This window comes from Pistacia vera, unplaced genomic scaffold (genome assembly GCF_008641045.1).
Source record: "Pistacia vera cultivar Batoury unplaced genomic scaffold, PisVer_v2 Contig7, whole genome shotgun sequence".
Lineage (NCBI taxonomy): Eukaryota > Viridiplantae > Streptophyta > Magnoliopsida > Sapindales > Anacardiaceae > Pistacia > Pistacia vera.
The window spans coordinates 639,947-667,090 of NW_022196556.1; the positions used below are offsets into that span (position 1 = coordinate 639,947).

Below are 27,144 nucleotides of genomic sequence, written 5' to 3' on the forward strand. Positions count from 1 at the left end.
GCAAGTCAATAGTCGTCCATCAATACAAATTGGGCCCCTGTTAAGTTGACTAGTTGCGGCACAAGATCAAACAAGTATAAAATTTTATTGGAGGGTACAATTAATATTTCCAACTTAGTTTCTAATTTTCAAATATGATACCTAACAACACATTCCCACGGTCAGTCGTGGAGCAGCTTGTTTTGAATATTTTCTTGCCCTAACTGCCACGGCAAATTGTAGAAAAATTAGATGGGGACTTGCTTAATGTATAAACAGGAACAACGCCGCCAACCCTTTTCTTTTATGTAATTTGGGACTAGCTTGTAACAGCTGGCTCACTAGACAATGCCAATTATGTGGAATTATTAATGTTTTTCTTTATTGTATCAAGATTGCTCCTTTCTGATAAGGGCTTCAACAAAATTGTCTTCGGTCTCATAGCTTGATGGATCACAGCTAATTTTGATTGACTCACTTTACCAAAAACAATTTGATTTCTCGGCCAATGAGATAATAGAGTTCAATCTTGAAATCAGAGTCTTAGTCATGAAGTTGTCACACAAAATAGAATATTAATCATCTCGTTGTATATTTATAAATATCAGTCCGGTTTAATTGTACATGTCGCCAAGCCCGCACTATAACCACACAACATTCTAATCTCATGGAGAGAAACCTTTCCCTTTGCATTGTCTTAGCTTTCTTAGTTCCTTTTTCAACACTTTCCTTTGTTAATGCAGAAGTAACCGACATTTCCACAGACAAACAAGCTCTTCTTGCTCTGAAAGCTCGTATAAGCCATGATCCTAGCAATTTATTGGCCAATAATTGGTCCACAACTACCTCTGTTTGTAGTTGGACTGGCATCACTTGTGCTGGCCGTCACCACAGAGTCACAGCTTTGAATATTTCTAACTTGGCTCTCACAGGCACCCTTCCTCCTCAACTAGGGAATCTATCTTTCCTTGCAACGCTGGTCATCAAGAACAACAGCTTTTATGGCTCTCTCCCTGAGGAGTTGGCTCATTTACATCGACTGAAATACCTTTCTTTCGGTTTTAATGGATTATCTGGCGGACTCCCTGAAAGCATTTTTTATAATCTTCCCAATTTGGAATTCTTTTCCTTGCCTTTTAATATGCTCCAGGGCAAATTACCATCCGCTTTATCAAAATGCAAAAAATTGCAAATCTTGTCCCTATCTTTCAATTATTTCACAGGAGTCATTCCCAAAGAAATCAGAAACTTGACTCAGCTTAAGCGGCTATTGCTTAATAACAATAAACTCCAAGGTATGATATAAATGAACCTTGTTTTTGATTAGTTGCTTTTACAAATTTTCTTTTTAGAAATTTTCTAAACAACATATTATATTGCTTCTTCATATTGATTTTATAGGAGAAATTCCAAAAGAGCTGGGCAAACTTTCAGAATTGGAGATATTATCCTTGGCAAATAATTCCTTAATGGGAACTATTCCTTCGCTTATCTTCAATCTTTCTTCTTTAATTTCCATGGACTTTTCAAATAATAGCCTAAGTGGTAGCCTTCTGGATAACATGTGCCAACATCTTCCTAATCTTGAAGAGTTTTACATGTCTTATAATCAACTCACTGGTCCAATTCCACACAGTTTGGGGCAATGTAGAATGCTTGATTCTGTTATGTTGTCCAATAACCAATTCGGAGAACGTATTCCAAGAGAAATTGGAAACTTGACATTAATCAAGAACCTATATCTTAGTGAGAATCACTTGATAGGTACACGATAAACCTCTCTCAGTTTTTTATGTTATAATAGAATAATTTCGTTTTGTTGTAATCCAATTCACTAATTGAGCTATCATATTTTCAGGCGAAGTACCATACGAAATTGGCAATCTTCATAATCTGGAGTGTTTGGTCCTTCAATTTAACCACCTAATTGGCCCTGTCCCAGCTGCTATATTCAACATCTCAACAATTAAAATACTTTCACTGTGTGGCAATCAACTCTCGGGAATTCTTCCATCAACTGCAGAGTTGCCAAATCTTGAGCAACTTCCCTTGTTCGGTAATAATTTCAGTGGGTCGTTTCCTGCTTTCATCACCAATGCTTCCAAGCTCTCCTTGCTAGATATATCATATAATTCATTCTCAGGCTTCATTCCTAGTACAATTGGTAATTTAAAAAATCTTGAGATACTAGATTTAAAATCTAATTACTTCACATCTTCTACTCTAGATATGAACTTTCTTTCATCTTTGGCGAATTGCGAGAGTTTAAGAGTTCTAAGATTAGGCCAAAATCCACTAAATAGCATCATTCCAAGTTCAATAGGGAATTTGCCTATTTCTTTGGAATATCTTAACATAAATGATTGCAATATTAGTGGCAACATTCCCAAAGAAATCGGAAAATTAAACAACTTGATAGAATTACAATTACAAGACAATGAATTGACTGGATCAATTCCAGTTACGATCGATGGATTGCAGAATCTCCAACGTTTGTATCTTCAAAATAATAAACTTGAAGGATTCAGCCCAAATAATCTCTGTCGATTAAATGAATTGGCTGAGTTGCATTTGGGGGGAAACAAGTTCCATGGAACCATACCTACATGCTTAGGTAATCTCACCACACTGAGAAAATTGTATTTAGGTTCAAATAAGTTAACATCTTTTATACCATCAACTTTGTGGAATCTTGAGGATATCTTGTACTTTGATTTGTCGTCAAATTATCTCAATGGATCTCTTCCATCAAACATTGGAAATCTTAAGGTTGCGATAAATATAGATTTGTCAAGGAATCTTTTTTCTGGAAATATTCCAGTTGTTATCGGAAGCCTACAAAATCTACAAAATCTCTCTTTAGGATATAATAGATTAGCAGGCTCAATTCCTGAAATGTTTGATCACTTGACAAGCTTAGAATTCTTGGATTTGTCTAGTAACAAACTCTCAGGAGTTATTCCAAAGTCTTTGGAGAACCTCTTGTACCTCAAATATCTAAATTTGTCTTTCAACCAATTAAGAGGTGAAATTCCTACAAGAGGATGTTTTGCAAATCTTTCGGGTGACTCATTTATGGGGAATCTTGCATTATGTGGTTTTGATCCCCAACTAAAAGTTCCACCATGCAAAAGTAGCACTCATCGCAAATCAAAAGTTCTCTTATTGATTGTCTTGTCACTAAGCATTGCGGTCACATTAGTTGTGCTAGTTCTTTTATTTGTGTTGCTGAAATGCCGCAAAAAGGACAAAAAGCTACCTAGTAATATCGATATGTCTCCACAAGAAACATGGAGAAGAATTTCTTACCATGAACTTGTGAGAGCAACAGATGGATTCAATGAGCACAACCTACTCGGCAAGGGGAGTTTTGGTTCAGTTTACAAAGGAAGACTTGGTGACGGCATGGAGCTTGCAGTAAAAGTATTCCACCTGCAATTTGAAGAAGCTTTTACTAGTTTTGAAGTTGAATGTGAAGTAATGAGTCGTATTCGTCATCGAAATCTTGTCAAAATCATCACTTGTTGCTCTAGCGATGATTTTAAAGCACTGGTATTGGAGTATCTGCCAAATGGGAGCCTAGAGAAATGTTTGTATTCTAACGACAATGTTTTGGACATTTCACAGAGGTTGAATATAATGATTGATGTTGCATCAGCTTTGGAATATCTCCATTTTGGTTATTCATTCTCAATTGTTCATTGTGACTTAAAGCCAAGCAACGTCCTACTAGACGAAAACATGGTTGCACATTTAAGTGATTTTGGCATCACTAAGCTCTTAGGTGAAGAAGAGTCTATGACACAAACACAGACCCTTGCCACCATTGGTTATATGGCGCCAGGTAATCATTTCTAATTTAATTATTTTTTTCATTAAAACGTCGTCTTTGGCACTGTTTCATTTTTCTTACTAGAAGAAAAACAAAATTAATGATTTATAAGTCTAACAATGAAAGTGCATGTGATCACTATCAGAATATGGAAGAGAAGGAAAAGTATCTAGAAAAGGAGATGTGTACAGCTATGGTATCATGCTAATGGAAACATTTACAAGGAAGAAGCCAACGGACGAAATATTTACTGAAGATATGAGTTTAAGGAGTTGGGTAGGTGAATCATTATGCAGCACATTGATGCAAGTCTTGGACACAAATTTGCTAAGAAGGGATGATGAACATTTCTCTAGCAAGGAGGAATGTTTGTCATCTATCTTGAGTTTGGCTATGGAGTGTACAAGAGAATCACCTGAGGAGAGGATGAGCATAAAAGAAGTGGGAACAAGACTCATCAAAATTAGAGTTGAATTTGCAAAAATCGGAACAAGAAGAGGCAAAAGGGTTTTAAATTTACATTAATATCCTTCTATTGTCCTTGATAATAAAGTCTGTTCAGGTGATCAGCCATACCCTTGAACCTTTTTTTGGCTGATGTTATGTTATTTAACCATTGGCTCTTTTGATTTGCAGAGAGAAATGGATGAGCTTGCTGCCAACTACCCATGAATTGAACGGCCTGAGTTTCAAAGAAGCTATGTGTAAAGATGAAGCAACCTTTAACTTTTTCTAAGCCTATGATGACAAGAAGCACTTGTATTGAGTTTTTGAATTTGATAGACCTTAATGTACTGAGGACAAAGTATAAGGGGTTTGAAAAGTTTCCCATTTCTAATAAAGATGAATTAATTTTCTTTTATTAAACTTTCTTTTTTATTTTTGCTAATAAAAATGACTCATCATTTTCAATATAAGTCTCTCTATTTATTATAATCGTTATTGTTTGTTCATTTTGATTTTAACACTGATTAAGCTGTCTTACCATGAAAAAATAAAAATAAAAATTGTTAAAAGACAAGACTGTCTATCAAATTTCTTACTAAATTAATGTACATGGCATAGCCAGTGGCAATCTATCACTTCTTAATGAGACGTATGCAGCATGATTAAAGCTCACTACTATTGGCCCAAGGCTTTCTAGGACATGGATGGTTTTCAAATTTGAAAAGGCCTATCCATGCATTTATTGTCTATTGTCTTATTTTCAGAAGTATATTGTTCAACATTATAAGTTTATGTATTATTATTATGTACAAGTCTAATGGTGTTATTATTGTTGTTGTTCTATCAATACAAAGAGAAATGTTCTCATGATTTTATAATTTAACGACCCTTGATAGAAAGACTAGAAATCAGTTTTTACATGAAAATTTGTGGGCACTATGATTTGTAGATAAATCAGCTGAAAATTAGCTTTTAGATGTATTTAGGTCCTCCACAATTGTGTTTATAAATTATGCCCAAGTTATATAAAAATATACTTCTAGGGTCCTATTTTCTCATAAATTTGTTAGGGGACACATTTCATTAAGTCCAAAATCATTTCAACATACAATATGTAGATATTTATATAACTATGAAGTTAAACCCGCTCGAAAAAGGGTGTAACCAACCCTTAGCCGTCCCTCAAGGTGGTCAACATTTAAAAAATAAAATTTATTAGGCAATTTAAAAAAATATATATATATCATAATAAAGTGATTTTAAATTAGTATTAATTTTGAAATTTAAAAAAAAAAATGTAGCCCCTTTTTAATGAAAATTTTACAATATTCATAATTAAAATAAATTTCTGATTTGTCCTTCACTGTAATATGTTATCTTCTAATAACAAATATGTGTTTAACATTATTATACAAAAATAGTAAGCTTATTCTATTGAGCCCAATTGCCATTTAATTTGGAGACCCAAGCCCACTGCCATTTAATTGAGCCCGACTCCTAAGTAGATTGAGCTCTCTTGCAATTCTTGTGAATCTCCTCTTTTGGGCTTCCATGGGGTTTTCAGGGTTGAGCCCATATAACCCATTTCCTCTTATTACTCATATTGGGCATTTGAGAATAATTTATGGTATGGGTAACATTTTATACGTATATATATTAATCTTTATCCCCATTTTCTACCTTACATAGGAGTATAATAGTATTTAAAATAGTTCTTATACATATTCAAAAATTGTAGGAAAATTTATATTGTTTTTGAGGTGTTTTTTAAGTTGACAACTTGGTAGATACTAAAACATAAAACGAACTCAGATCTAAAACAAAATAATTAACCTATTAACTGCTTCTAAGTAGTTTGACGGTTCGCTTGAGACTCTTAAATGTATTATTCAAGAGGTCCTGAGTTTGAATCTCCGTGACTACTAATAAAGGGTAGTCCTTAGAGTCTTATCTAATCATTAACTTTAAGACCTCGAGTGACTAGTTGAAATAACTTGGATGATTCAAGTTCTAGTAATTTCTTATTTACATAAACAATTTTCCATTAAAACAATAAGATCTGCAATAGTTTTCTCAAATATAAAACTTAGAAAAGAAACGAGAAGAAGAAAGAAATTAATAAAGAACTCTCTGAACGAAGATTTAACAATAGTTTAGTTTGCTTTTAGGCCTAAAAGGATTAAGATCTAAAAGATTAATTCATGTCGTGAATAAGAAATATTAAGTAATTTTGATAATTACCATGAGCTTCAATTTACTTGTAAAATTGTGAATTCTTATAGACTTAAATTTCATTTATTTTTTCGTGAATTGTAAATATAAAACTTTGAAATTAAACGATGGAGAAAGAAGAATAATTTTTTTCACTTACAATAGAAGATGGGAGCTAAAAGTCATTTCCCGTAACCTTATATATATATATATATATATAAAGGAGATTCTCGAACACCATTTATTTTATTAGTCGGCCCTATTTAAAGGACAAAATTATAATAAAATTTATAATAAGCGAAACTTAGTAAATGAGTCGGTGTACTTAACAACATTCTTATTTTTACGTAAAATAATTACTATTTTTGTCTTTCAGTTCAATTTAGGAAGATCTCCTCCATGAAAGTTTGATTGACATACCAGTGTTTCAAAAGACATACTCTATGCCTGCTTATGAATTTTACCAACTAATAACTTCTCCAAGGCAAAAACCTTTCTTTTGTGTATGGGTTCCTTATCAGTTTGCCAGTACTTGACAATAATCCTTACAAAAAACTTCCTACTTATCGAACATTTTCTACTTTGCTAAGAGCTTGTTTTAGTTAAACAATTCTATAGTCAAGGCATTTTTCTCTTCATTCACAGATTCTAAATTCTAAGATGGATTTCATGGCGATTCTCACTTCTTTAGTTGGGATGCTGGCTGTGATTTGGTTGTCGTGGAAAGTCAAGAAATCAAGAAATATTAATGCTAAACTGCCACCAAGTCCCTGTGGCTTGCCTCTAGTCGGATACCTTCCTTTCCTGGGCACTCATCTTCACAGGAAATTCACGGAATTGGGAGAAGTCTATGGTCCTATCTACAAGCTTTGGCTCGGAAACAAATTATTTGTTGTAGTGAGCTCGCCATCGCTGGCTAAAGAAGTGGTTCGTGACAATGATACAGTTTTTGCTAACCGTGATGCATCCATCGCTGCAAGGGTGATCACACATGATGCAAACGATATCGGTTGGTGCCCCTATGGTGCTAAATGAAGAAAGTTGCGCAAAATATTTGTGGGCAAGATGATGAGTAATGCAAGCCTTGATGCCTGCTAAACTCTGCGAAAACGAGAGATTAAGAATACCATCAGAGATGTGTATAGCAACAGAATTGGGAATGCGGTAAACATTGGTGAGTGAAACAGATGAAAAAAGAAAATGAAACTGACGAAAACAGAAACTGGAAACAGATCTGAAAATCGTGAACTGATCTCTTTGTTACGGAACAGTAGAACATACAGTGAATGTTTTATACAAAGGGGAAACTGAGCAAAACCAAAACGACACAGTTTAAGAGCTGTGAGTTTATACAATATCAGGAAATTACAATAAGGACCTTCATAGTTTGTCCTTTCTTCATATTTTGGTTAACATTCCCCCTTAAACTGGACTCTCCTTTGCTCCTGCTATCTCTTTGCTGCACTTTTTGTGAACTGCAGTCATTTCAATGCTTCAGCAAAATAGCTTTAGCAAATCAGCAAAATAGCAACTTCAACTTCATTTCAATACTTCAGCAAAACAGCAACTTCAACACTTGCAGTCATTTCAATGCTTCAGCAAAACAACAACTTCAACTCCATTTCAATGCTTCAACAAAACAGCAACTTCAACACTTAAAACAGTAATCTTCAACAAATTGTAAACTGCAGTCATTTCAATGCAGCAAAACAACAACTTCAACTTCATTTTAATGCTTCAGCAAAACAGCAACTTCAACACTTAAACAACTATTTTAAAAGCCACTTCAACTACAGAGCAGCTCAATAAAAGCCACTTCAACTACAGAGCAGCTCAATTACGGAGCCCACTTCAACTACAAAGCCCACTTCAACTACAGAGCAACTCAATAAAAGCCACTTCAACTACAGAGCAGCTCAATTACAGAGCAGTCAATTCAACTTCAAAAACACCCTTTCCATATTCAACTTCAACTACCATTTCCACTTCAACACACCCTTTCCATATTGATTCACCATCACTACTACTACTTCAGATTACCACATTTCAACTTAACACAAAACTTCAATGACACAAAACTGCTACTACTGCAACACAAAAAAAAAAACTGATTTGTCCTTCACGGTAATATGTTATCTTCTAATAATAAATGTGTTTAACATTATTATACAAAAATCGTAAGCTTATACTATTGAGCCCAATTGCTATTTAATTTGGAGACCCAAGCCCACTGCCATTTAATTGAGCCCGACTCCTAAGTACACTTTCTGAGAGTAACCTTATACTGCTCATGTATATTGAGCTCTCTTGCAATTCTTGTGAATTTCCTCTTTTGGGCTTTCTTGGGATTTTCAGAGTTGAGCCCATATAACCCATTTCCTCTTATTACTCACATTGGGCATTTGGGAATAATTTATGGTATGGGTAACATCATATATGTATATATATTAATCTTTATCCCCATCTTCTACCTTAGATAGGAGTATAATACTATTTAAAATAGTTCTTATACATATTCAAAAATTGTAGGAAAATTTATATTGTTTTTGAGGTGTTTTTTAAGTTGACAACTTTGTAGATACTAAAACATAAAACGAACTCAGATCTAAAAAAAAATAATTAACCTATTAACTACTTCTAAGTAGCTTGACGGTTCACTTGAGACTCTTAAATATATTATTTAAGAAGTCCCGAGTTTGAATCTCCATGACTACTAATAAATGGTAGTCACTAAAGTCTTATCTAATCGTTAACTTTAAGACCTCGATGGACTAGTTGAAATAACTTGGATGGTTCAAGTTCTAGTAATTTCTTAGTTACATAAACAGTTTTCCATTTAAATAATAAGATCTGCAATAGTTTTCTCAAATATAAAACTTAGAAAAGAAACAAGAAGAAGAAATAAATTAATAAAGAACTCTTTGAACGAATATTCAACAGTAGATTAGTTTGCTTTTAGGCCTAAAAGGATTAAGATCTAAAAGATTAATTCATGTCGTGAATAAGAAATATTAAGTAATTTTGATAATTACCATGAGCTTCAATTTACTTGTAAAATTGTCAATTCTTATAGACTTAAATTTCATTTATTTTTCGGTGAACTGTAAATATAAGGCTTTGAAATTAAACGATGGAGAAAGAAGAATAATTTTTTTCACTTACAATGGAAGATGGGAGCTAAAAGTCATTTCCCGTAACCTTATATATATATATATAAGAGATTCTCGAACACCATTGATTTTATTAGTCGGCCCCATTTAAAGGACAAAATTGTAATAAAATTTATAATAAGCGAAACTTAGTAAATGAGTGGGTGTACTTAACAACATTCTTATTTTTACGTAAAATAATTACTATTTTTGTCTTTCAGTTCAATTTAGGAAGATCTCCTCCATGAAAGTTTGATTGACATACCAGTGTTTCAAAAGACATACTCTATGCCTGCTTATGAATTTTACCAACTAATAACTTCTCCAAGGCAAAAACCTTTCTTTTGTGTATGGGTTCCTTATCAGATAGCCAGTACTTGCCAATAATCCTTACAAAAAACATACATTATTAAGATTGAAAGTGAAAACAAGATAGAATTAACGACCCCAATAAATTTGGTAACTCAACTATTCCAAAAGGCACATAATCAATTACCTTATTTTACAGATATACCTATCTCTTAATCTTTCTTCAATATAGTTTAACAGTTTCTTATCAAAAAGAAAAGACAATATATCATGTTGAGCAAATCTGTAAGGGCGCATTACATAAAGTTTTGTTTCTCATAGGTAATTCACTTAAAGAGCATCATGGGGTAAGATGGCATCATGCTCCAAGTCCTCTAAAAAAAAAAAAAGGTGAGTCTCCACTGTCATTTTAGATGAAAAGATAAACAAAAGACAAAATATATAGTTTCTAAAGCTTTTCAGAAAATACCGTAACACAACATAGATACGTAATTCACTTGAAGAGTATACTTTGTTTGTCAATTAAGTATTTCTTAAAATATCTAGAGAAAATTGCTTGAATTGGTTTTCCTTTACCTTGCATATATGATAAAGCCAAAGGCAATTACTGTGGTCATCAACGAAACAAAATGCTGTCCACTAGAAAAGATATCTTCTGGAGGAAGAGAACTGTTTTAATATGAACCATTAAAGCTAGAAAAGTATCAGGATATCACCACACACCAACAAACTTCCTTCTTATCGAACATTTTCTACTTTGCTAAGAGCTTGTTTTAGTTAAACAATTCTATAGTCAAGGCATTTTTCTCTTCATTCACAGATTCTAAATTCTAAGATGGATTTCATGGCGATTCTCACTTCTTTAGTTGGGATGCTGGCTGTGATCTGGTTGTCGTGGAAAGTCAAGAAATCAAGAAATATTAATGCTACACTGCCACCAGGTCCCTGTGGCTTGCCTCTAGTCGGATACCTTCCTTTCCTGGGCACTCATCTTCACAGGAAATTCACAGAATTGGGAGAAGTCTATGGTCCTATCTACAAGCTTTGGCTCGGAAACAAATTATGTGTTGTCGTGAGCTCGCCATCGCTGGTTAAGGAAGTGGTTCGTGACAATGATATAGTTTTTGCTAACCGTGATACATCCATCGCTGCAAGGGCGATCACATATGATGCAAACGATATCGGTTGGTGCCCCTATGGTGCTAAATGGAGAAAGTTGCGCAAAATATTTGTGGGCAAGATGATGAGTAATGCAAGCATTGATGCCTGCTACACTCTGCGAAAACGAGAGATTAAGAATACTATTAGAGATGTGTATTGCAACAGAATTGGGAAGACGGTAGACATTGGTGAATTATCAACTGCAACTTCGATCAATGTAGTCCAGAACATGCTGTGGGGTGCCAGTTTTGAGTTGGGACAGAAAGGGACAAATCTTGGGGTTGAGCTTCGAAAGATGCTTGCAGAATTGATGGTGTTGCTAGGAACTCCAAATCTTTCAGACATTTTTCCGGTGCTTTCATGGCTTGATATTCAAGGAATAGAAAGGAAAACGAAGCATATTCTTTCATGGTTTGAAAAGATTGTTTATTCTGCTATTGAACAGCGTACCAATATGGTGAACGATGAACAAAAGGACTTCTTGCAATTCCTCTTGGACCTCAAGGAACATGAAGATAGAGAAAACTCTATTACCATCATCCAACTGAAGGCATTGCTGATGGATATAATCGTGGGAGGAACAGACACCTCAACAACGATGGTGGAATGGACAATGGCAGAGCTGCTGCAACACCAGGAAATAATGAGGAAAGTTCAGCAAGAATTAGCAGAAGTTGTTGGCATGTTCAGCTCAGTTGAAGAGTTTCACTTGCGGGAATTAAGGTATTTAGATGCTGTTGTGAAAGAGACATTACGTCTGCACCCAGCTCTGCCTCTTCTAGTACCTCGCTCTCCAAGCCAATCGAGCACAATCGGTGGCTATACTATACCAAAAGGCACGAGGGTGATGTTGAACGTTTGGGCGATTCATAGAGATCCCGCGCTTTGGGAAAATCCTTTGGAATTTAAACCTGAGAGGTTCTTGGATGATCCTGAGAAATTTGATTACTTGGGAAACAATTTTAAGTATGTGCCATTTGGTTCTGGGAGGAGAATGTGCGCAGGGATTCCTCTAGCAGAGAGGGTTTTGATGTTCATATTGGCTTCATTGTTGCACTCGTTTGAGTGGAAATTACCAGATGGCGCAGAACTGAACTTAACTGAAAAATTTGGGATTGTTATAAAGAAATCGGAGCCTTTGATTGCTATTCCAACTCCAAGACTGTCTAATTCAGAGCTTTACTACTGAAGACAGAGGATGCGTTAGCATTTTCCTTGTGGCATGAAGGGTAGAGTTTGTGATACTACTGTTAGGCCAAATAAGCCACTGCATGGTTGGGTTAGATCTTACTTTTGTATTCTATTTTCCAAATAAAGGAGAAGGAAACAAAAATTATTCCAGCGAGGTAGAAATCAATTTAAGAAATTCCCGGATGGCAATGGCAGCATCCTAGGGTAAGATATTATCATGCTTCAAGTCCTCTATAATAAAGAAAAGATATTATCATTGCCATTTCAGAGAAAAAGAAAAACAGAAGGCAAAAAAGTTTCTAAACTTTTTCAGATTCAATGAAGTTATATAGTAGCATATTGATGCTTGCAATTAGGGGCATAGTCTGGATTTCCTGTAAGTGGGGTCAAAAGATCTAAATTTATAAATTTATCTGGATTTCCTGTAAGTGGGGTCAAAAGATCTAACTTTATAAATTTATAAATTTATAATAAAATATATATTGAAGTAATAAACATAAAAAATGTAATCTAAAAAATTAATTTTAAAAGTTATACATACCAAATTATACTTTGGTTACACCATAATTGAACTATGTCAATTACGTGTATAAAATCATAAAAACAGCCTAAGGGTAGAGTAAAATAGTTCCTGATATTTCATCAATTAAGAAATACATAAAAAAAGATTTTTTAAGCAAAGTAACTAAAAATAAGTGTCATCTTAACTTATGACCTCTAAATGAGTAGTCTTTCTTGATTAATCTAACCAAAAGAAGAAAGAATGTATGAGATAAGAGGAGAGAAACAAATGAAGAGACAAAACGTGAAAAAAAAAAAAAATCTGGGTATTTTCGAATCCCAAGATCAATAAAATATAGAAATATCATAATGGGATCAATAAAATATGAGTAATTTTAGTGGGATCAAAATTGTTAATTATTATAAAATTCATACCTATTTTTAATAATTTCATAATTTCAGTGGGGTCAAATGATCCACTAAGTGTATGTTGGTTACACCCATGCTTGCAATCCAAATGATTGCCATGTCAATAGACATATAATACACTAACAGAATATCTGTTCAGAAGTTATGAATTATATATAGAGAGAAAACAAAAATGTCATTAATTTATGAATTATCCATTATTAATTTCATATGTACGCATAATGTGTAATTCACCAAAACTTCTTTAATTTATGTTAGATTAAAACTAATTATATGTATCCATTTGTTCATAAAGATATATTTTAGTACCTTCGATCTAACATGAATAAGCCTAAAAATATTATTTTTTTTCACAGCCAAGTATGCTCATTAATATATGCAATGTTAAGATAAGAAAAGATTAATTTAATTTTGATAATTAATAAATACTTATTGCGAGGAATCAAGAAAACTGTTTTTACAACACAGTATGCTCGTTAATATAGCAATGTTAAGATAGAAAAGATAAATTTAATTTTGTTATTAATAAATACTTATTACGAGGAATCAGAAAACTGGGTCGGGTTATTAGAATGATTTAATTAAACTTTCAAATAATTTGTAGATATATAATAATAAGACTTGACTCTATATTTTAACCACTACTAGATACCTGATGGTAAAAGAACAAAGATTCACATGAGTTTCTGATTCAAGTCTCCTTAGACCCTAATAGAGTAGTTAAGCAAGCCGCAAGCTAGTTCGAATACTTTTGGTCACAAAAAAAAAAAAAAAACACTATATTCTAGTGAAAATAATTCTTCTACACTCAATTACACACATTATTATGATAAACTTAGGTTTCCTGGTAAAAATACATCAAGCAAAACATCAAATTACTTCTTCTAGAACCCTAATCAACACGTGGCGATCATTAGATGGGGTGATCAAACCAAACGTTTATAAAAAATTTTATATTGCTACCCCAAGTCTATTCTCCATCTAATTGGGCCCATTGCCTAATATCCGTTGGGGCTTTCTTCCATTGAAGTCCATAATGCATTTCACATAATTACTCGCATATATGGGCTTTTGTAACAAAATGAGGGGAAATGATATGGAAAAGGCAGAATGAAATTGTGTTTATAGGGGAGGAAAAAAAATCCAATGCAACAGTTCCACAAGTTAAAATGCTAATGTGGAAGTCGATTATTCAAGCCAAATCTTTATTAAGGCCTACAGGAAGGAAAAGGTTTTTCAGGAGAAATGATGGAATTATGAGAGATATTCACAACCTAACCCATAGTTATTCCTCATTGTTGTTTCAATAGACAAAGAAAGCTAATTTGTTAACGCATGAGATTGTTGGGTTATTGGTATTAGATTTTGTACCTATAAATTGTTTGACTTTTTGCCCAATGAGTATCTGAGAATTTGTCTTCAGGATAACCCAGTGTAATATCTGTTTGGATTAGTTTGCTTGGTTTCTATCTTATGGCTTTCAGATGTATGCTATGTTTGTTATGGAATGGAAGTTTCACTGTGTCAAAAAAAAAAAAATAGTCTCTATCTTTTACTTTAGGTGAGAATATAATTGTAATTAAAAAATTATTATTTTTTTTTCCATTCTAAAATTATATATCAACAAATGTTGCTTTGTACTATGTCAGTTTTATAATGTTAGGAATAATTACAGTATAGTTAACCTTACTTTTCGATTTTAACCATCGAATAAACTCGAAAAAAAGGTGATAGCATGCATACGGACTGATTCGATGTAAAATAAAGTGATAATATATTACCCATAAATTTTATATGAGAGATTGCACCCAATGTAGCCACATTAGAGGATTTACCTAACTTCTCTCTCACTCTCAAGAAACTTATAATTTCATCAGTACTTATTAGTCTGAACAGAAATAGATCTCATAGTTTTGTACAACTTTTTAAAGTTAACCACCACTGGGTGCTTTGATGGTAAAAGCAAAAGATTTTCATGAGCTTCTGAGTTAGAGTCCACCAAAGTATTAATAGAAGTGGTCATTGGGCTTTTACCTGGCGGCGTTCTAGGGCTCCAAGTGATTAGTTAAAGTACAAGCAAATTGACTTGGACACCCTGGTGTAAAAAAAAAACTTCTTAATAAGTTAAACTAACTCATACCCACACTAAGGCAATGCTAGTTGATGACATTTCACTAGCATTCATGCTTCCTTACGTACCCTAAAGAAGAATATAAGTAGTGCTCCTCGCTAAGTTGCATTGGTTTAGACATCTAAAAGTTTCTTTGTATTTATCACAGAGCTCAGTACATCTTGTCTTTTTTCTCACTCTATTTAAAATGATTCAGGAGTTCATCAGACCATAATCCAAGATTCTTCTTGATATTAACAAGATCCACATATTTTTAATCTTGATCTTTATCACTAGTCTCAGCAATCAGCATCCACACAAGGGCTTTAGTTTTTTTCTATTATTTTTTCACACTTTTGGAAAATTAATGTCGAGACAAGTTGCTTTATTACTGACCTCCATGAGGTTTAAAGAATTATTCCAAGACCCAAAAGGTTTATAATCATTCGCCACCTCCTTTCACATTTTATAATGATTTCGCCAAATCTTATGAATATTTTTGAGGATTTATTATATCTTAAGCGACTTTCTGAAAGGAGAAATATATTAACTCTTTTTTTGCTGCCATTTTACAAATTTTATATATGGTGGCTGTTTGCATAGTAGTGGCCATAAAAAAAAAAAAAAATTACTAATATTTTAAGTTTCTAGGTTTTTTCAATTTTTATATATATTTTGTTTATGTAAATAAAAACGATATTTGAACAGTATTTTACATTTTTCAGAATAAATAGAAAACAGAAAAAAAAAACAAAACAAACCAAAAATGAATAAACCTAGATTGAGTTAGGATAGTCCTATGATAGTGATTTTAATCTTTCACCTTGTTAGAGAGAGCAGTGCTTTCATCTTTTTTCTTCCAGCTCCCAAAGTCGATCTTCCTATTATATTGGGAGATTTCCGTTCGAGTGCTGGTGTTTGTCATGGTAGATTGTTTGGTTTTGATGGTAGATTACAAGTTCAAGGATTTAGGACTGTTCTTGAACTTCAAGAATCAGAAACCCCATATTTCCACCCATTAAATCTGAGCTAATTTGATCAGGATTACACACTACGAGCTCCCAATTGGATTTCGAAACCCTAAAATTGAGAAAGCCCCAAATTTTTGATAGCCACAAGAAAACCCTAGAAATTTCAGATAGAATTGAGACCTGATTTTTTTCCTCAATCTCGTAACCTAAGCTCTGATACCACTTTATATCTCACTCCTTAAAAAACCAAAATAACAGCAAATTAAAAGACCAAACAAATCACACACACACCACACAACACACACACACCCACAAAAGAACGCAAGAGTTTCTGTGGTTCACTTACTCAGTTCGAGTAAGCTACATCCACTTGAGCTCGGAAACAAGCGAGCTCGCTACACTAAAGTTTATCAACTCAGTTTAGGTTACACACATATTCAAACCCTCAATCATTCTCTAAATTTGTAACTCACCCTAGAGACCTATCCTTGGAATCCTAATGATCTATGTATACTAATACAACCCAAATGACCTGAAACCAGCCACTAAATCCCCAGTTACAAGATTCAATCCACAAAATTCGTCAACCTAACAGACCCAATATTGCTCGATGAAGAAGAAGAGATATAAAACGATGTAGTTGTCAATTTGCCAGGTTGGTATGCTTTTAATGGTTTACCAAGGACTCATTCCAACCGTGATCTTCAGTTAATCAATGCTCAAATCAACTCCCCATTTGCTCAAACGACGTTGCTCATTTAATCATAAATGTCACCACTTCAAGACGCCCAATAACAAAATCAAACAAGATAATCCCGTTTGGTAAGACATTTACAAGTCTTAAAGTATCTATAGATGGGTATCTGGCAATGACCTTCTACTTTTAAAAAAAGAATAGCAATCAACTCACTAAGGCACTCTATGAACCTTCTATGTTGAAGTTTATCTTTGTTTCATTAATGTCCCTCATTTGTGATTTTTAAAATAGTGACATTGTAACTAAAAATAATATATAACATGGAGATGTGATGGAGGCTGGTGAAAAATAAATAGATTCAAAATTGTTTCGTAACTTTCCACGATTAAGTGGAATATGACAATACAGCTAGCTTTCATGAAAAAGCTTATGCAAGGTCTTTGCACCATTTAGGAATCATTGAATTTTCTCCAATAATTCTAAGGGGGCGTTTGGTCAGGGAAAGGTGCACCCTATTACACTATCAAGTTTTAAATAAGATTGAAACACCATATTATTTTTTATGCAAATATTTGTCCAAAAATAATAGCATTATCAGATTTCGTGGATGCAAATCAGAGATCATATACTAGGGATTATTAAATAACACTTTAGAAAATAGAATTAACCCCTTAAAATAAACAATCGAATCCATTTTGAAATATCTTTAAACACAGATCTTTAAGTATCTGTGGATATTTTTTCTACTTAAATTTAAAACCCTAAAATCTCAAAGAAGCACTTATGATATTTTCTTTGTTGAAATTTATCCTTTGTTTCATAACCCTAGGCAATATTAATAGTATTATAATTAAAATAAAAATAAAATAAAGTAAAGAAATGGGTTCAAATTAATCAACTCTTTCCGGCAAAATTGATGATGACTACTATACTTTTTATTCAAAATTGTATCCTGTTTTTCCTTACAATTGAGTGGAATATGACATAACAACTACTAGCTTAAGCTTTACGACAGATTTACAAACTTTAAGAATTGTAGTGACAAAATAAATAGTATAAGTAGCTAGCTTAATTTTCTAGGTCTTCTCGTTGAAAAAAGTCTTAATTTTTATTTTTGTTGAAATGGACAAGACAGTTAGGTAAATTTTTTCTCTCATTAGGCCCCTTTAGGTTGGATAAGTTAATATGACGCTTATTGAAGGTAATCCGGGGTTTATCTGCTGTGGAGGTTTTTTAGAGATCATCAAGACTCTTCTTGTGCTTGTTTTTGTTTCGCCATGAGATTGGGTATTTTTCGATTTTGTTTTTGCTTGATGTCATACATCATTTTTTTTTCAATTTTGATTAGATATTGTCATGTATCCATGCTTTTTCTTTAAGTTTATACTGCCCTCTCTTTCAAGTGTAATCCTTTTCTTTTAGTCGAAAAATTTCCCTGTTATGTCAAGGTTTCTTAATTTTTTTTTTTCCTCTAACAGGTCAAATCTCTTTATTTCAACAATATATATATTAACTGAAACAAGGAAATTTTACCCTTTTCCTTTAACTTTATCTAGAGGTTTTAAGTAAATTATTGGGTTAAAGCCAAAATAATTAAGTTTATTAAGCCTTTACACATATTACAAGGAATAAATCATGCAGTTTTATATAATTTTCGTTTGGGCGAAACATCTTCTAGTAATTATAAATTAGAAGGAAGATATTAGAAATTCTTCACCTGACTTTCATACAATCATTGTTCGTTTTACACGAATTAACTAAGACTCATTGCTCACCATCTAATTAGTAAGAAATGCTAGTCTTACTCACTCTCCCTCCTCCTTTTGTTAAATGACATATGGTACCCATACTTGTGTATAGTACTTACTATGTTTTATATTTACAAAGTATAAAAGAAGTGAGTATAGGATGATTAAACCTCGCATTACTCAATTATAATTATTGATTAAAATAAACATTGTTGTTGTCTATATACTGAGCTTCAAGTTATACTCGCCATTTCTCAATCCTTCTTCCTCTCTTTCTTGAGTTGTTAATTACATTGCTCCTATATTTCATTTGACATGGCAAAAATCGCTCCTGCTGCTAGTCCTCCCAGTTGGAATGGTGGTAGTTTTTGTAGCTATCATATTCTCATGATGTCTATTCAGTTGGCTTCTGCCCTCTGAATTTGATGATACCTCCGTACTTAAATCGGTAAGTAATTGCTATCAATTTTTCTTGATTAACCAACTATAGTTTAAGAGGAATACGCATAGGAGGAAAACTAAGTCCCTGATAATTCAACCCGATCTCTTTCTCTGTACTTTCTCCTCTCTTGCACTTCCAAACGCAAATTGTAATTTGCGAGTCCAAATCCTACTACAATAAAGCTCTGTGAAATTATCATTTCACTCATTATATGATATTATAATAATTAACCATGTTTTCAACTTAGTGCACGCATGCAGCAAGGCGGCTTCTTCAGAATTATCCAGGTGCCGGATCCTCCGCCGCTGCCACCATATAGCAAAGCCCTCAATGACGAGAAGTCGTAATTGAGATGATATATTGTGGGGTCTTAGTAAAATATTCTCTATTACATTCCAGCTAGATATCATTCGGTTGTAGCTCAACATTGTGTCTCAAGAATAAGTTGAAGAGAAAGTCGTCAAATATGTTTATGGTAATACTGAGTTTGAGAGTCTTGTGTTTATATGATTTATATTCATGTATGTGTTAGGAATTGTGTACCTTTAATTAAACAAGAGATATGCCAAGTTATTCTCGTCTGACGAGTGATCGTCTTTATAATTTATATGAATACTTTCTTTTCTATTAGTGTTCATTTATATGACCCGCTTTATAATCATACTAAGAACCTAACTTTATACACCAGGCATTTATTGAAAATTATCATCAGCAACCATAAGCTCAAATTTAGGATTTGCTTTAAGCTTATTTAAAACTATGAAAGAATCATTAAAGCTGCTGGAAAAGGGATATGACTATTGCTAACATAAATACAGAAAACAGAATATGGAAAGAATCATTAAAGGTGCGGAAAAGGGAGTTGACTATTCCATACATAACGTAGAAAACAAACAAAATAAAAAAAAAAAATGTCTCTTTAAGTGGTGAATTCTATGGTTGCCCATTGATAAACTAGTGAAAGTACTGTAGTTTTTTCCAGCTTTCAAATAAATCAACTTTGGTAGATGTATTGAGTAGCATCATTTCGACTGAATCTTTATTACAAATCACAAGGAAGCAATCAGTCAATTAATAGGTAATACTTTCCATCAACACGTTCGGGCTGAAAGTTCTGGTTTGAATTTGCAATTACGAAACACAGCGGAAACTTGTAGATTTGCCAAACTTGGGTGGGTAAATGTCATATCATCTTTTCAAATTAGAAAAGGCCCTCTAAACCCATGCATTTTTGTATGGGATCACTTACGCTATAAGATAACGTTCCCCTAATGCCTTGCATTTTTCTGTTTTTGCTTGGGGCATTTAACATCAAATTTGTAATATGTTATCAATATGGCATATTCCTTTTTACTATCTCTATTTAATAGTCTGTGTTCAAAGTCATAAGTTTACGGATTATTTTATAAGAAGTCTAGAAATTAGCTTTACTGGAAAATTGTAGACGCTGTGATTGTAGAAATTAGCTTTTAAAATCACTGGAATTAGCTTAAGATGTATTTAGGTCTTACACAAATGTGTCCCACTTATCCTCAAACTGAAATGCTGATATAGAAAAATTCAAGCGTATAATCCCAAATTCAAATGGTAGAAATATAACGCTCGAGATGTAGCACTTTCTTTTCACTTTAATTTTCTTGGTATATTAAACTTGCAGTCCTCTAATGCCGCTGATAGTGGAAGTCAAATTGAAATTGATAACGTCAGGGATCTTTTAATTCTGATGCGAGTGGAGAGAAATGAAGAGAGTGAATCCACGCAGAAAATTCTTCACATAGGGTACAATATCAATATCCTTGTGTTAAATAAACATTTTTTGAATATGTTATATGAACAAGTACAAGACTTTAACTACGCAAAGAAAGCGAACTCAGTCAACTGGCTATCCGTTGAATTGTTATCCAGAAAAACAAATTAGTCAGCACTAAACAGTGAAGAGATAAGAGATTATTCCTACAAGAAAGTTTCACATAAAAGCAGTCAATGTCGGTCGTCCATCATACAAATTGGGCCCTGTTACTGTGGGTGACTAGTTGCGGCAACAGATAGAAACATCACGCAGTATAAATTTTTTATGGAGGGTACAATTATATATTCCACTTAGTTTCTAATTTCAAATATGATACCTAACAACACATTCCCACGTCAGTCGTGGAGCAGCTTGTTGAATTTTCTTGCCTAACTGCCACGGCAAATTGTAGAAAAATTAGATGGGACTTGCTTAATGTATAAACAGGAACAACGCCGCCAACCCTTTTCTTTTATGTGATGGACTAGCTTGTAACAGCTGCTCACTAGACAATGCCAATTATGTGGAATTATGTTTTTCTTTATTGTATCAAGATTGCTCCTTTTGATAAGGCTTCAACAAAATGTCTTCGGTCTCATAGCTTATGGATCACAGCTAATTTTGATTGACTCACTTTACCAAAAACAATTGATTTCTGGCCAATGAGATATAGAGTTCAATCTTGAAATCAGAGTCTCAGTCATGAAGTTGTACACACAAAATAGACTATAATCATCTCGTTGTATATTTATAAAATCAGTCCGGTGTAATGTACATGTCGCCAGCCCGCACTATAACACCACAACAACATTTAATCTCATGGAGAGAAACCTTTCCTTGCAGTGTCTTAGCTTTTAGTTCCTTTTTACATTCCTTGTTAATGCAGAAGTAACCGACATTCCCAGACAAACAAGTCTCTTCGTGCTCTGAAGCTCGTATAAGCCTGATCTAGCAATTTATTGGCCATAAGTTGGTCCACAACTACCTCTTTGTATTGACTGGCATCACTTGGTGCTGGACCGTCACCACAGAGTCACAGCTTTGAATATTTCTAACTTGGCTCTCACAGGCACCCTTCCTCCTCAACTAGGGAAGCCTATTTCTTGCAACTGTGTCATCAAGAACAACAGCTTTTATGGCTCTCGTCCCTGAGGAGTTGGCTCATTTACATCGACTGAAATACCTTTCTTTCGTTTTAATGGATGTACTGGCGGACTACCTGAAAACATTTTTATAATCTTCCCAATTTGGAATTCTTTCCTTGCCTTTTATAATGCTCCGGGCAAATTACCATCCGCTTATCAAAATGCAAAAAATTGCAAATCTTGTCCTATCTTTCACTTATTTCACAGGAGTCATTCCCAAAGAAAATCAGAAACTTGACTCAGCTTAAGCGGCTATTGCTAATAACAATAAACTCCAAGGTATGATCTAAATGAACCTGTTTTGATTAGTTGCTTTACAAAATTTTCTTTTTAGAAATTTTAAACAACCATATTGCTTATTCATATTGATTTTATGGAAAATTCCAAAGAGCTGGGCAATCTTTCAGAATTGGAGTATTATCCTGGCAAATAATTCCTTAATGGGAACTATTCCTTCCTTATCTTCAATCTTTCTCTTCTTTAATTTCATGGACTTTTCAAATAATAGCCTAAGTGGTAGCCTTCTGGATACCATGTGCCAACATCTTCTAATCTTGAAGAGTTTTACATGTTTATAATCAACTCACTGGTCCAATTCCACACAGTTTGGGGCAATGTAGAATGCCTTGATTCTGTTATGTTGTCCAATAACCAATTCGGAGACGATTCCAAGAGAAATTGAAAACTTGACATTAATCAAGAACCTATTCTTGTGAGAATCACTGAAGGTACACGATAAACCTCTCAGTTTTTATGTTAAATAGAATAATGCGTTTTGTGTGTAATCCAATTCCTAATGAGCTATACATATTTCAGGCGAAGTACCCTACGAAATTGGCACTCTTCAATCTGGAGTGTTTGTCCTTCATTTAACCACCTAATTGGCCTGTCCCGCTGCTATATTCACATCTCAACAATTAAAATACTTTCACTGTTGGCAATCAACTCTCGGAATTCTTCCATCACTGCAGAGCTGCCAAATCTTGAGCAACTTCCTTTCGGTAATATTTTCAGTGGGTCGTTTCCTGCTTTCATCACCCAATGCTTCCAAGCTCTCCTTGCTAGATATATCATATAATTCATTCTCAGCTTCATTCCTAGTACATTGGTAATTTAAAAATCTGAGATACTAGATTTAAATCTAATTACTTCACATCTTCACTCTAGATATGAACTTTCTTTCATCTTTGGCGAATTGCGAGAGTTTAAGAGTTCTAGATTAGGCCAAATCCACTAATAGCTCATTCCAAGTTCAATAGGGAATTTCCTATTTCTTTGGAATCTTAACATAAATGATTGCAATTAGTGGCACCATTCAAAATCGGAAATTAAAACAACTTGATAGAATTACAATTACAAGACAATGAATTGACTGGATCATTCCAGTTACGATCGATGGATTGCAGAACTCCAGGTTTGTATCTTCAAAATAATAAACTGAAGGATTCAGCCCAAATAATCTGCTTCGATTAATGAATTGGCTGAGTTGCATTTGGGGGAACAAGTTTCCTGGAACCATACCTACATGCTTAGGTAATCTCACCACACTGAGAAAATTGTATTTAGTTCAAATAGTTAACATTCTTAACCATCACTTTGTGGAATCTTGAGGATATCTGTACTTGATTTGTCGTCAATTATCTCATGGATCTCTTCCATCAAACATTGGAATCTTAGGTTGCGAAAATATAGTTTTGTCAAGGAATCTTTTTTCTGGAAATATTCCAGTTGTTATCGAAGCCTAAAAATCTACAAAATCTCTTTTAGGATATAATAGATAGCAGTCGCTCACTTCCTGACAATGTTTGATCACTTACAAGCTAGAATTCTTTGGATTTGTCTAGTACAAACTCAGGAGTTATTCCAAAGTCTTTGGAGAACCTCTTACACTCAAATATCTAAACTTGTCTTTCAACCAATTAAGAGGGTGAAATTCTACAAGAGGATGTTTTGCAAATCTTTCGGTGACTCATTATGGGAATCTTGCATTATGTGGTTTTTACCCCAACAAAAGTTCCCCATGCAAAAAGTCCACTCTCGCAAATCAAAAGTTCTCTTATTGATTGTCTTGTCAAAAGCATTGCAGGTCACATTAGTTGTGCTAGTTCTTTTATTGTGTTGCTGAAATGCCAAAAGGCAAAAAGCTACCTAGGAATATCGATATGTCTCCACAAGAAACATGAGAAGAATTTCTTACCATGAACTGTGTAGATGCAACAGATGGATTCAATGAGCACAACCTACTCGGCAAGGGAAGTTTTTGGTACGTTTACAAAGGAAGACTTGGTGACGGCATGGAGTCTGCAGTAAAATTATTTCCCTACAATTTGAAGAAGCTTTACTATTTGAAGTGAATGTGAAGTAATGAGTTGTATTCGTCATCGAAATCTTGTCAAAATCATCACTTGTTGCTCTAGCGATGATTTTAAGCACTGGTATTGGAGTACTCTGCCAAATGGGAGCCTAGAGAAATGTTTGTATTCTAACACAAGTTTTGGACATTTCACAGAGGTGAATTAGATGTGATGTGGCATCAGCTTTGGAAGTCTCCTTTTTGGTTTATTCAGTTTCAATTGTTCATTGTGACTTGAAAGCCAGCAACGTCCTGCTAGATGAAAATCATGGTTTGCACCATTTGAGTGATTTTTGGCATCACTAAGCTCTTAGGTGAAGAAAGAGTCTATACACAACACAGACCCTTGCCACCATTGGTTATATGGCTCCAGGTAATCGTTTCTAATTTAATTATTTTTCATTAAACATCGTCTTGGCACTATTTCTTTTTCTTACTAGAAGAAAAACAAAATTATGATTTATGTCTACAATGAAAGTGCATGTGATCACTATCAGACATGGAAGAGAAGGAAAGTATCTAGAGAAGGAGATGTGTACAGCTATGTATCATGCTAATGGAAACATTCAAGGAAGAAGCCAACGATGAAATATTTACGAAGATATGAGTTTAAGGAGTTGGTTTGGGTGAATCATTATGCAGCACATGATGCAAGTCCGGACACAAATTGCTAAGAAGGGATGATGAACATTTCTCATCAAGGAGGAATGTTGTCATCTATCTTGAGTTTGGCTATGAGTGTACAAGAGAATCACCTGCAGAGAGGATGAGATAAAAGAAGTACAACGAAGCTCATCAAAATTAGATTCGAATTTGCAAAAATCGGAACAAGAAGAGCAGAAAGGTTTTTAAATTACGTTAATATCCTTCTATTGTCATTGAATAAAGTTTGTCAGGTGATCAACCATACCCTTGTAACTTTTTTTTTGCCTTAGGTTATGTTATTTAACTATTTGCTCTTTGATTTACAAGAGAAATGGTGAGCTTGCTACCATGCCCATGAATTGAAGCCTGAGTTTCAGAAGCTATGTGTAAAATGAAGCAACCTTAACTTTTTCTAAGCCTGTGATGACAAGAAGCACTTGTATTGAGTTTTTGAATTCGATAGATCTAATTTCTGAGGACAAAATATAAGGGGTTTGAAAAGTTTCCCATTTCTAATAAAGATGAATTAATTTTCTTTTCTAAACCATTTTTTTTTTTTTTTTGGTAATAAAATGACTCATCACTTTTCAATATCAGTCCTTCATATATTATAATCGTTATTGTTTGTTCATTTTGATTTTAACACGGATTAGCTACTCACCTGAAAAAATAAAAAAATTGTTAAAACAGAATGTCTATCAAGTTCTTACTAAATAAGGTACATGGCATAGCCAGTGTAATCTATCAACTTCTTAATGAGACGTATGCAGTCATGATTAAAGTCATACTATTGGCCACCAGGCTTTCTAGGACATGGATGGTTTTCAATTTGAAAAGGTTTACATGCATTTTATGTCTATGTATCATTTCAGAAGTCTATTGTTCAACATATAAGTTTAGTATATTATAAAAATGTTATCCTTACAAAGACTCTACAAAGAGGGCCAAATCAGCAAAATAATTAACAGTCAAGAAGAAAATCAAGAAAAACGAGAGAGAGAGGAGAGCGCGGATGAGGAGAGGAGAAGAGAAATCTATAAAAATCAAGGTGGGGATGGTTCTTGAATGCCCATTGTATGTTTCTTGTAAAACAGCATGCTCTTATTTATGTACAAGTCTATTGGGTTATTATTGTTGTTGTTCGACCAATACAAAGAGAAATATCCCATTATTTATAATTTAACGACGCTTGATATGTAAGACTAGAAATCAGCTTTCATGAAAATTTGGGGGCACTATGATTTGGCGAATAATCAGCTGAAAATAGCTTTTAGATTTAGTTCCTCGACAATTGTGTCTAACTTATGTCCAAACTAGAGGGTTCGGTTCGGCGGGTACCCTGCAATTTTTTGAAAGTAAACGAAACCGACGGTTCCTTGAAATTTGGAACAGAACAGAACCGTGGTTTCGATTTCTGCTACCCAGAACACAGAACATGTAACAATGGTTCCGGTTTCTGTTACGATTCTAGGTCTCCTTGTAAAATTTATGACCCCCAAAAGTTTTTAAAATAGCAAAAAAACCCTTAAAAACTTACAATATACCCCCCCCCCCCCACCGGGGCACTTGTAACAAAAATAAAATACAATTATACATTCAAAACTACAAACCCCATTACTTGTATAAAGGTAGATTCGAAATAGTAAGCTACCCCCGACTACTTTAAATGTTTCAAAGTATAAAATAAATGGTATGCACATTAGCTTTTCTACCAAAAAATTTATTAACCCCCATAATCTTAATTTTATTGTTTATAGTTCCGAGTCATTCCGTCCGTTTCTGTTTGGTTCCCTTAAGAAAGAGACCGAACGCGGCAACAGTACACGGTTCAAATTGGAACCAAATTACCCGGTGGAGGCGGTGGTTCTGGGTACGGGAATCGAAACCTAAACAAAAACCCCTGAGGTAGCCCTGTAGGTTCTATTCCAACCGGTTGCTTTGAAACTGCAACCACCCATACGGCCAAAATATATGAAACATAACTTCAGGGTCCTATGTTTTCTAGCATTAATTTTTAGTGGCCCACATTTACTTA

The 27,144-nt window shown here is 33.9% G+C and overlaps 3 protein-coding genes across 3 annotated transcripts; all 3 read left to right on the forward strand.

The window, feature by feature from the left end:
* Positions 1-646: 646 nt before the first annotated feature.
* Positions 647-4,457, forward strand: LOC116114066 (putative receptor-like protein kinase At3g47110). The gene is made up of 4 exons (XM_031400220.1): positions 647-1,274; positions 1,381-1,743; positions 1,838-3,823; positions 3,957-4,457. Exons 1-4 carry the CDS (start codon positions 647-649, stop codon positions 4,334-4,336), a joined length of 3,357 nt encoding a protein of 1,118 aa, XP_031256080.1. The 3' UTR covers positions 4,337-4,457.
* Positions 4,458-7,129: 2,672 nt separating this feature from the next.
* On the forward strand, positions 7,130-7,504 carry LOC116114067 (premnaspirodiene oxygenase-like). Its single transcript, XM_031400221.1, has one exon. It carries the CDS (start codon positions 7,130-7,132, stop codon positions 7,502-7,504), a length of 375 nt encoding a protein of 124 aa, XP_031256081.1.
* A 3,124-nt stretch (positions 7,505-10,628) lies between these two features.
* On the forward strand, positions 10,629-12,363 carry LOC116114033 (7-ethoxycoumarin O-deethylase-like). Its single transcript, XM_031400184.1, has one exon. The coding sequence runs from the start codon at positions 10,763-10,765 to the stop codon at positions 12,275-12,277; it is 1,515 nt and encodes a 504-aa protein (XP_031256044.1). The 5' UTR covers positions 10,629-10,762; the 3' UTR covers positions 12,278-12,363.
* Positions 12,364-27,144: the final 14,781 nt, after the last annotated feature.

Coding starts and splice junctions, on each gene's coding strand:
- LOC116114066 (XM_031400220.1), top strand. CDS start 647: ATGGAGAGAAACCTTTCCCTTTGCATTGTCTTAGCTTTCTTAGTTCCT. Junction 1,744..1,837: donor TAGTGAGAATCACTTGATAG/GTACACGATAAA, acceptor TCATATTTTCAG/GCGAAGTACCATACGAAATT. Junction 3,824..3,956: donor CATTGGTTATATGGCGCCAG/GTAATCATTTCT, acceptor GATCACTATCAG/AATATGGAAGAGAAGGAAAA.
- LOC116114067 (XM_031400221.1), top strand. CDS start 7,130: ATGGATTTCATGGCGATTCTCACTTCTTTAGTTGGGATGCTGGCTGTG.
- LOC116114033 (XM_031400184.1), top strand. CDS start 10,763: ATGGATTTCATGGCGATTCTCACTTCTTTAGTTGGGATGCTGGCTGTG.